Source organism: Neopelma chrysocephalum, unplaced genomic scaffold, assembly GCF_003984885.1.
Source record: "Neopelma chrysocephalum unplaced genomic scaffold, ASM398488v2 Primary Assembly neopelma1_106b, whole genome shotgun sequence".
Taxonomy (NCBI): domain Eukaryota; kingdom Metazoa; phylum Chordata; class Aves; order Passeriformes; family Pipridae; genus Neopelma; species Neopelma chrysocephalum.
Window position 1 is genome coordinate 881,165 of NW_020897771.1, and position 10,273 is coordinate 891,437.

Genomic DNA, 10,273 nt, shown 5'->3' on the forward strand with positions numbered 1-10,273 from the left:
GTGCCACTGCTCTAGGGTATGTACTGGTAACCTCCTCCAGCCCTCTTCCTACCTCTCTCCAACTTTTTTTTCCTCATTTACCTCTAACAGCAAATTTTCAGTGATCAGGGGCTGTGACTGGTTTTACTTGAGTTTATCTTGTCATAGCACGACTGGAGGTTTATAGAGATAGCAGGAACAAGCCGTTATTCTATATAAAATATTCCCGACGCTGACATGATGAGAGGAAACACTGGTTTGAGGTGATAGCAGCAGCCTGGAGAAGTGACAACAGTGTGGCACAGAGGAGAACAGGCAGGAAGGGGTTGGAGCTGGGGCCGAGGCTGTGTGGCCACCATAAAGTATAAAAACGTCAAATAAGGGATACAAGTTGGCAGGGAGCAGCGGGCCCGTGTCACCCACGTGTCCCTGGTGTGACAATGAGCAGAGTCTAGAGCCCAGCAAAGAGCTTCAGCCGTGTGCTGCGACGCTTTACGCTGCCACTTAAGTGCCTGGCTGTGTCCCTGGGCCACGGCGAGCTCCAGGGCCACTTCCACTGACTTCAAATAAGTAAAATCTGTATTAAACATTAATAAACATCCATGACCATTCCACATGTGGAATATCTAAAGGAACCTGTCCCAAGAGCGCTGGGCTCTCCGCTGCGGCCGTGGGCTCTACTGGGAGAAGATGCCCTTGAAGCGGATCTTGTCCTCGGCGTCCTTCTCCCGCAGCCGCGCTTCCAGGCTCCGCAGCTCCTTGGACACCACGGGGCGCAGTGAGGGGTCGAGGGACAGCACCTTGGCGAAGTCAGCCTGTGCCTCTGCCACGTTCCACACGGCTGCGTGGGCCTTGCCCCGCTTGAAGTAGGCCTTGACGTTGTCTGGGGGACAGAGCCGGGGCTCAGCTGAGCGCCAGCATCTCCCCGCGCCCGCTGCAGCTGCCTGGGATGGACCCTGGCTCCTTACCCTCGTACTTGTTGAGGATGGAGGAGCAGTGATCCAGCACCTCGTAGTACTCCTCGCTCTGCAGCTTGCACTGGCAGTAGTTCAAGAGCAGGGGTGTGATCTTCTGGTCGAGCTCGATCCAGTCCGGAGAGCCCGGCTGCTCCTGCGGGGTGAGAGAGAGCAGAGAGAGTGAGGGGCAGCTCTGAAGCCCTGCATTCCAGTGGCCATGCCTGTGTGCATCCGGGGGGCCCCACCTTCATCTGCAGGTTCTTGAGACAGGCGATGGCATCGTAGTATTTGGCAGCTGCCTCGGGCACTTTGCCCTGCCGGTACAGCTCGTTGCCTTCCTTGTGGATCAGGGGCACAGCCTGGAGCTTCTCCTCATCCGTCATGGCCCACGGGTCCTGCTGGTAGGAGCCGGGTGGCTCCACCTGCCAGCACCCCATCATGGAATCAGAGAATAGGATCATGGAATCATTTAGTTAGAAAAGCTCTCTAAGACCATGGAGTCCAACCATTAATCCAGCACTGCCCAGGCCGCCACTAAACCACGTCCCCATGTGCCATATCTGTGTGTTTTTTGGACACTTCTAGGGATGGTAACTCCACCACTGCCCTGGGCAGCCTGTGCTAGGGCTGGACAACCCCTTCCATGAAGGAATTCCCCCAATATCCAACCTGAACCGCCCCTGGCACAACTTGAGGTTGTCTCCCCTTGTTCTCTGGGGGCAGAGCCTGATCCCCACCTAGCTCCACCCTCCTGTCAGGGAATTGTGGGGAGCAAGAAGGTTCCCCCTGAGCCTCTTTTTCTCCAGGCTGAGCCCCTCCTGGTGCTCCAGACCCTTCTCCATCAGGGCAGAGCCCCAGTGCCCACAGCCCCCACCTGGGCAGGGGTGCTGGTGGCCGGCATGAGCAGGTCCCTCACCTTGAGCACCTCGATGTCAAAGATGAGGGGCTGGGGGTTCTTCTGGAGCTCGTCGAGGTCGGGGTACCCCAGGGAGTAGTGCTCATGCATCTGGGCAATGCTGCAGCAGTGCCGCTGGCCCTCCAGCGGGTCCTTCCCCGCTGCGATGTTCCGCAAGCTCTTGGACACCAGCGGGTAGAGCACCACGTGCTGCGGGAGGGGAGGGAGCCGGGATGTGGGGAGGGAAGGCGAACACAGGGGTGCTCCAGCCTCGCCACCCCGGGTGGGGCGCAGCGGGCCGGCCGGAAGCCCCGCCCCTAAGCGGCAAGCCACGCCCCTCTGTGCAGGCCCCGCCCACCTTGGTGTCGCAGCGGAAGCGCGCACGCTCCCCCGGCCGCATGGTCCGCAGCACCGCCTCCCACACCGGCAGCTTGAACTTCTTCCCGGCGATCAGCTCCATGGGCTTCCCCCGCGCTCGGCTGTCGTCCAGCGGCGTCTCCTCATCGTCGCACCGCAGCGTTCGGTAATGGAAGGTGGCCTGAAGTGGCAGGAGGAGCCCGCGGCATCACCATGGCAACACAGAAGGGAGGGGGGCAGCGCATGCGCGCTTCGCCCCCGCGTTCTGCTGCTCCCGTCGCCCCCCCCCCCCCCCCCCCGCCCGTCCAGCCGCGGCCCTGACCTTGGTGCCGTCGCGGAAGTCCGGCAGCGGCCCGGTGCCCTCCCGCAGCACCTCCTTGTGCACGCCGTCCGCCCGCAGCTGCTCGACCTGCTGCGCCATCGCGTCCCCTCCGCCTGCGCCGCCCGCCCCGGCTCGGCCGCCTCCGCCTTCGATCGGCTCTTTCCGGAGCTGCGCGGCCGCGCGCGGCGCCCCCTGTCGGCCCGGCGGGGGCGCTGCGAGGCGGGGGCGTGGTCACGGGCGGGGGGCGTGGCCATGACGGGGGTTCCCGCCCACCCCATCCCAGGTCCCATTCCAGCGCTTGTGACGGACACTGTGCCGTGTCCTTGGAAGGGTGGGGGGGGAGGCGCTGACGGTGTCCCCGGGAACCACTGCCGGCGTCCCCGCCCGCCGCAGGGAGACCGCAGCCGTGCCGGCCCGGCCGGGTCTCCGTGCGGGCGGGAGGGCCGGGCAGCTGTGGCAGGTCCCTGCGACACCAGGGGGACACTCCAGGGCTCTCCAGGGTTGGGATTAGCCCCACAAGCCACGGTGGGGTGACACGGGGGCGCTGGCAGGCGGCAGGTGCCCGGTCCCACGCGGGGCTGGCGGCACGTGGCGGTGGCTGCGCCGCCGCAGGTGTGACCCCGCCGGGAACACGCTGTTCCCCCGGCACTGGCGCTGCTCGGCGCTGCTGGAGCGGCGGCTCAGCCACGTCCTCACCATCATGCAAAAGCGAGACCCCGCGGGAGCTGCTGCTCCCCCCTCCCGCACGCCTTGTTTGCGGTGGTGCTCGGTGCCGGCTCACCCAGGCGGGAGCCCCAGCGCCGAGCGGGCTCTGTGCCCCCCCGTGCCTTGCCCGTGCCCAGGTGCCGGCGCGCAGAGCGGCGGCGTTATCGGTGCCGGCGCAGGTGGCAGGAGCCGCGTGCGGTCGGTGCCGACGCCGCGTCCCCGGCGGGCGGTGACCGCCTCCTTCCTGCCCCGGCGGCGAGGCGAGCGCGGGGGCACAGCTGCGGCAGCCCCGCCATGTGCCACCGCCCGCGCGAGGCACCGGGACCCGCCGCCCCCGCGGGGAGCCGGGGGCTGCTCCCACCGCCCGGGGAGGGGGCACCCTGGGATGGGGCCCTGGGGCTCTGCCTCGTGCCGCTCCTCAGGGCGGTCCCGTGGAGGCTCCGGCGGGATTGGGGCGAATCCTGTCAGCGCAGGGATGGCTCTTGCCAGACTCCAGCGGCAGAGTTGGACCCACGGGGGGAAACAGGAGGGGCCCCCTCGGCCCAGGTGCTGGGGGGGGGGCGGCTCCCCCCGGGGACATCTGTGTGCCGGCCCACTGTGGCGAGGTGTGTGACGCCAGAAGCGGAGCCGAGCCTCATATTTGGGCACGAAGCAGGTTATTGGAGGCCGTGGCCCCGCAGCCGGGCGATCCCCCGGCTGATAAAGGCTCCCCTGGCGCTGCTGATACATCATCCCCTGCCTGCGGTGGGGGTGCGGGACGCTGGGATGGGGCCGGTCGGGGCACTGGGGCTGCTGCTGTGCCTGCAGCTGTGTGGGGGTGAGTGGCGGGGTGGTGGGAGTGGGGACCCACTGGTGCTGGGCCCGGCTCAGGACCCTCCGTGCCGCAGGGTCCGGGCAGCTGCGGCTGGTGGGGGGCGGCGGGCGCTGTGCCGGACGCGTGGAGGTGAATCACGACGGTGAGTGGGGCTCCGTCTGCGTCTACGACTTCGACTGGGAAGCCCTCTGGGCCACCGTGGTGTGCCGGCAGCTGGGCTGTGGCCGCGTGGCCTCGGCGTCCCCGTACACCCTGTTCGGGCAGGGCAGCGGCCGGATCTGGCTCCAGCCCTTCTTCTGCCGCGGCACCGAGGAGGTGCTGGAGGAGTGTCCGCACTTCGGATGGGGCCAGCACTACTGCGGCCACGAGCGGGACGTGGGGGTGATCTGCACAGGTGAGGGGGACAGGCTGGCCGTGCCAGGGCACCCACCTCGTGCCGGGGTGTGCCGGGCAGAACTGAGCTGTGCCGGTGTCCCGGTGCAGAGGCCGTGGAGCTGAGGCTGGTGGGCGGCAGCGGTCCCTGCGCCGGGAGGGTGGAGGTGAAGCTGCGGGGACACTGGGGCTCGGTGGAAGATTACAACTGGAACATGGAGGATGCCGAGGTGGTGTGCCAGCAGCTGGGCTGTGGCTCGGCTGCCGGCGCCTACGCTGCCCGCGACCGCTTTGGCACTGGGTCTGGGCCCATCAACCTGGCCGTGGTGGACTGCAAGGGGGACGAGGCCACACTCTGGGACTGCAGGATCCGCGGCTGGGGACCCTACAACGGTATCCATGAGTTCGACACTGCTGTCATCTGCCAAGGTAGGAGCCGGGCTGGGAGGGACGTGGCGTTCCTGGCACATCCCTCAGTGCCAACTCTGCACCGCTCCCGCAGGGTTTTCCCGGCTGGTCGGGGGGGACAGAGCCTGTGCCGGGCGGTTGGAGGTGCGGCAGCACCGGGCCTGGGTTGGCGTCTGCGCGGAGCACATGGACATGAAGATGGCCCAGGTGGTGTGCCGGGAGCTGGGCTGCGGCGTGGCACTGGCCATCCCTGGCAGCGGCCGGTTTGGGGCGGGAACGGGGCCGCTGTGGGAGGGGGGGTTCAACTGCACCGGCACCGAGCCCCTCCTCAGTGCCTGCGCCCGGCGGGTGCCCCACAGCCCGGACTGCGCTGGCCACGCCACCATCATCTGCTCCTGTAAGCAGCGGGGACACTGGGGGGTGTTGGGGGTCCCCCCACCATCACCCCCCTGAACGCCCTTTCTGCCACAGCCTACACGGGCTTCCGGCTGGGGAACAGCAGCTCGGGCTGTGCCGGGCGGGTGGAGGTGGCGGTGAGGGGCACGTGGGGGTCTGTCTGTGCCACCAACTGGGACCTGCCCGATGCCGACGTCCTGTGCCGCCACCTGGGCTGTGGCCACGCCGTCACCGTGCCCCCGGGAGGCTCCTTCGGCAGCGGGGACGGGCCGCTGAGGCCGGACGCCTTCGGCTGCAGCGGGAGCGAGCGGCACCCGGGCGAGTGCCCCGTGGCGGTGCTGGGGAAGCCCCCCTGCACCCCGGGGAATGCTGCCGCTGTCAACTGCTCAGGTCTGTGTGGCACCTGTGGGAAGAGCCTCCAAGGGCTTTTGGGACACCCCAAGAATCGGGAGCGGAGCACTCAGGGCTGTTTTGGGGTGAGGGGAACACTGAGCCAGGTCATTTTACAGGCATCGTCAGTTCCCTGCGGCTAGTGGAGGGTGAGAGCCGGTGCGACGGGTGGCTGGAGTTGGCCATAAGCCCTGGGGTCTGGCGCCGTGTGCCAGGAGAGGTTTTGCCTGAAGGGAATTTCAGTGTGGTGTGTGGGAAGCTGGGCTGCGGTGGGCTGGACAAGAGCGATGCTGTCGTTGGTACAGTCCCCGTGTGGAACATGAGCGATTCGGAGCAGAATATTACAATAGAAGTGGTCCGCACTGTCTGGAAGATGACCGACCAGGAGATGTATGTCTGGCTGAACGACTTTATAGTCTGGGACATGACCACTGGGCCAACCAGCATCCCTCATGGGGCAGCCATCGTCTGCTCAGGTGGGTGTCCCGAGGAGGGCCGGGGTGCTGGTGCCCCGAGCAGCCCCCAGCCCGGTCCTTCCGTGCCCGCAGGCAGCCGGCGGGTGAGGCTGGCGGGTGGTGCCGGGCGCTGCGCCGGGCGCGTGGAGGTCTATGCCGGTGGCACCTGGAGCAGCGTGTGCCAGGAGCGCTGGGACCTGCAGGCGGCCGCCGTTGTGTGCCGGGAGCTGGGCTGTGGCGCGGCACTGGAGGCACCCGGCTCGGCGCGCTTCGGCCCCGGCGCGGGGACCCCGTGGCCGTACGTCGTTGAGTGCGCCGGGAGCGAGGAGTCTCTCTGGGAATGCCCACGCTCGGAACGGCGCAAGTGCGAGCGCGGGGCCGGGGCCGTCTGCTCAGGTCAGTGTCGGGTGTCCCCGGGGCGGGGAGCAGCAGAGCCCCCCGGGGGGTTCCTGGCCGTGCCGTGACCCCCCTGCTCCCCTCGCAGAGCAGCTCTCCCTGCGGCTGGCGGGCGGGCGCGGGCGCTGCAGCGGGTACCTGGAGCTGCTCCACAACGGCACCTGGGGCCGCGTGTGCGCCACCGGCACCAGCCCCGGCACCGCCGCCGCCGTCTGCCGGCAGCTGGGCTGTGGGGACGGGGGGCAGCTGGCACCCGCCCCCGCCCAGCAGCCGGCCCCCGCCTGGCTGGCCTGGGTGGGCTGCGAGGAGGGGGCCCGCTCGCTCTGGGGGTGCCCCTCGGCACCCTGGCACCTGCAGGCCTGCGGCCCCGGAGGGGACGCCTACGTGGCTTGTGTGGAGGACAGTGACAACCCCAGCGAGACAGCCACCACCCCGTGCCCGGACGGGGCCACCTGCACAGGTAGCTCTGCCCGTGCCAGCAGCCCCCCTGCCGGGCCGGCTGGGATCCCCCACCCCTCACTGCCTGGCCGTGTCCCCACAGCCGTCCCCAGCAGCAGCGGCCCTGCGGTGGCCGGGGGGACTGTGCCGGTGCCAAGCGCGCAGGTGGCCGGGGGGACTGTGCCGGTGCCAGTGGTCCTGTGCGTGGTCCTGGGGACGCTGCTGTGCCTGGCCCTGGGCGCCCTGGCCGTGCTGATGTGCCGTGTCCGTGCTTGGCGCCGAGGTGGGTCCCGGCGGGTGGGTGCCGTGTCCGAGCCGCTTTGGGGGTTCAGGGTCTTCCCCCGTGTGGAACGGCTCGGAGGGTGGGCAGTGGGTGACCCCGGTGCCACCCACGGTGCCCACGGCCCTGGGAGAGCGCTACCTCTTGTTCCAGGCCCCGGCAGAGCCGTGGGTGCCATCCCCGATGCCATCTACGAGGAGCTGGACTACAGCGCGATGCCGGAGTACCAGGAGGTGCCCAGTCGCCCAGGTCGGTGCAGCCCCCGTGCCCCAGCTCTGCCCGGACAGGGGGGCTCTGCCCCACAGTCCCACCGCAGCAGCGGGTCCTGGTGGCGCAGCACTGGCTCCTCCCCGTGGTGTGGGGGGGCCTCTCGGTCCCATCACAGCCGTGCTCTGTGGTTGAGGTTGTGTCACCCGCGGTGCCACCTCTGGCCACCCCCAACACCCTGTTTTCCCCCTCCAGGTTCCTCGCAGGAGGGCTCAGTGAAGAAGCTGCTGTATTACACCGGGAACAGCGTGGAGGGGAGTGACACCAGGGCAGCCCCAGGTAGGGGCACAGGGCAGGAACCCAGTGGGGAGCGCTGGGGAGAGGGGACACGCCAGGGCTGGGGAGCTGAGGGGACACGTCCCCCCTCGTTAGTGGGCAGAGAAGCATCACCTTTCTCTGAGGGACCAAGGGCTACCAACACATCCCTGGTGGCACGGCCAGAGGGGGATGGCACAGCTGGAGGGGGATGGCACAGCCAGTCCCTGCCATGGCCACCGGGTCAGTGCCATGTACCCCCGTGCCAGTCCCAGCCCCCCCTGCCCTGCCCGGGCACGGAATCCCGGATGGCTACGACGATGCCATGGCTGGAACCCCGGATGGCTACGACGATGCCACGGCCGTGCCAGAGGAGTCCCCTGCTTCCAGCACTGGGGACATTTCCGAGGGGGTGGCACGAAGGGGCTGGATCTGTGTCCCACCCACAGGTAAGAGGAACCACAGCTGCCCTGTCCCCCTTGGAGAGCCACTCCACGGGGGGTTTGGCTGCGGTGGTGGGCTGGGATCCAGCAGATCCACGGGGGCTGCAGAAACACCCCAGGCGGGGTCTGGAGGGGGTACACGGAGCTGTTCCCCTCAGGCACCTGCCTTTGCTGTCCCCAAGGTGGGAGCTGCCCCCTTCCAAGTCCCCCCGGAGCTACAAGGGACCCCCCGGGACAGCCCCCGGGACACATGGACTATGATGATGTCGGCACCGGCACCCTGCGGATGTCGCAGTGAGGATGCCCCGGCCACGCCCCATCCCTGGGGACACGTGTGCAGGGTGGGGGGGCTCTGTGTCATCATCTTTGATAATGTCATTTGGGGCACTCCGTTGTCACTGGAGGCTGATGTTGCAGCGGAGAAAATGAGTGGGGAATCAAGAGGGTCAGGTGGGTTCCCCCAAAAGGGAGGGGACCAAAATGCCCAAAATTGCCTAAAAATTCATAGGGAGGGATGGTGTGTCTCTGTAAAATACTAAAGCCTTTTAAATTTGTTATTTTTAAATATATTGACAAGTAATACTAATTCATATAAAAGCTCATTTCAAAACAAATCCTCGTATCTGCTATATTATATGTGGGATTTTAGGATATAATAAATTCCAAATGTGGATCCATAGGGTTTGAAAATTCAAATAAAACTTTTGTATGAATAAGTTAAACACTGAAGGGCTGGAAAATGTGAGGCAGGCACTCGCTGTGCAGCAGCAGGGGCAGCTCGGTGTGTCGGGGTTTGTTCCTGTCACCTCAGGGTGGTGGCACCGAGCGGGGAAGGAGCAGCCGGGCCGGGCTGGGGCCGGGCGGGTTCCCGGGGCACCCGGGACTTGTGGTCTCCCGTCTCTCCCGGGGGGGTAAAATGAACAGTTTGAGTTAAAAACGAGGCAATTAGTGAGGGACATTCTGGGGGGGAAATCGAGGAAGGGACAGTTCTGGGGTAAAACCTGAGCTGGGCAGGGGAGGTTTGGGGGTCAAACCTGAGTTCCTGTGCAGGGGACAGAAGGAACGTTTGTGAGGGAAAAGCAGAGGAAAATTGGGAGGGGGAGCAGAGGGGTGACATTTTCCACAGAAGTGCTGAGGTAATTTGGATGAAAGAAATCACCTTTTTTGTGGGGTGAATCCGGGGGTACCTTAGCGAGGAAAAAGGAGCCTTTCTGAGAGAAGGGCTGGGAGCTCAGAGAAGATCGAGGCAGCATTTTGGACAGAAAACCTGGGGTTCCTTAGAGGGGACAGAGGTGACCCTTTTAGCTGAAAACCAGGGGTAATTTAGAGGGGACACAACCACTGTTTTATGCAGGAAAGTGGGAGGTGATGTAGAGGGGAGAGAGGTGGCGTTTTGGAGGGAATGGCTGAAGTGGTTGGTGATAGCTGAGGTCGACTGCCAGCTGCACACTGAGCCTGGGGCCTGAATCCTTTCCAGTCAGCAGGAGCTGTTCCCAAATGCAATCCCCTGGCTCATAACTTGGTAAGATTGTGATCCTCCAACCCAACCCCCAGGTATTGATGGAACCATTGCCTTAGGTGTGTTTAGTTTGTGTCTGTGAGAGCTGGGATTTTGACTAGAGAGCTGTTGTTGGGAACAAAGGATGGAGTAAATCTATTCCATGGGTGTGTAAGGAAGGACTGAGTAGCAGGGAAGGGGAGGATTTATAAACTATATCAATATTTGACCCAAATTTGGGGTGAAGCAGTGATGGGGGTGGTTGGGTTTGGTCTGGGCTGGTCAGGATCAGCCATAAACAACCCACCAGACCCATGAACCCTCAATGGACACGTCCAGCCCTTCAGCAGAAACCCAAGTCAGTAATTACTACAGAGGTGAAATTATTGAAAAAATATGGGGAAAAAAGGAACTTCTGTTCTGCATGGCAAACCTTCTGTTACTCCTTGTGCAGTCTCTACATGCTGTTCTAGGAGTTACTGTCCAGGATCTTTCTAACAAAACCTGTTAGAAATTTAGATGTAGGATTTGAATTTGGGTCAGTTCCCCACAAAACTCCTGCAAAGCCTGAAGGACTGGGGTGGTGACTGCTCTCAGTGAAGGTTGTTTATTAATATTCTGTCCGATTTCCCTCAGCTCTGGGCAGG

General features: G+C 64.8%; 2 protein-coding genes across 2 annotated transcripts; one reads left to right on the plus strand and one right to left on the minus strand.

The window, feature by feature from the left end:
• Positions 1-118: 118 nt before the first annotated feature.
• Positions 119-2,665, minus strand: AIP (aryl hydrocarbon receptor interacting protein). Its single transcript, XM_027696410.1, has 6 exons — positions 2,510-2,665; positions 2,189-2,368; positions 1,852-2,040; positions 1,181-1,357; positions 948-1,089; positions 119-862 (listed from the first exon to the last, which is right to left on the minus strand). The coding sequence occupies exons 1-6, from the start codon at positions 2,606-2,608 to the stop codon at positions 657-659; spliced, it is 993 nt and encodes a 330-aa protein (XP_027552211.1). The 5' UTR covers positions 2,609-2,665; the 3' UTR covers positions 119-656.
• A 1,024-nt stretch (positions 2,666-3,689) lies between these two features.
• On the plus strand, positions 3,690-8,914 carry LOC113973791 (deleted in malignant brain tumors 1 protein-like). Its single transcript, XM_027696316.1, has 13 exons — positions 3,690-3,760; positions 4,085-4,422; positions 4,512-4,829; positions 4,903-5,205; positions 5,280-5,594; positions 5,714-6,070; positions 6,143-6,445; positions 6,534-6,905; positions 6,987-7,166; positions 7,317-7,412; positions 7,626-7,709; positions 7,887-8,134; positions 8,311-8,914. Exons 1-13 carry the CDS (start codon positions 3,690-3,692, stop codon positions 8,665-8,667), a joined length of 3,342 nt encoding a protein of 1,113 aa, XP_027552117.1. The 3' UTR covers positions 8,668-8,914.
• Positions 8,915-10,273: the final 1,359 nt, after the last annotated feature.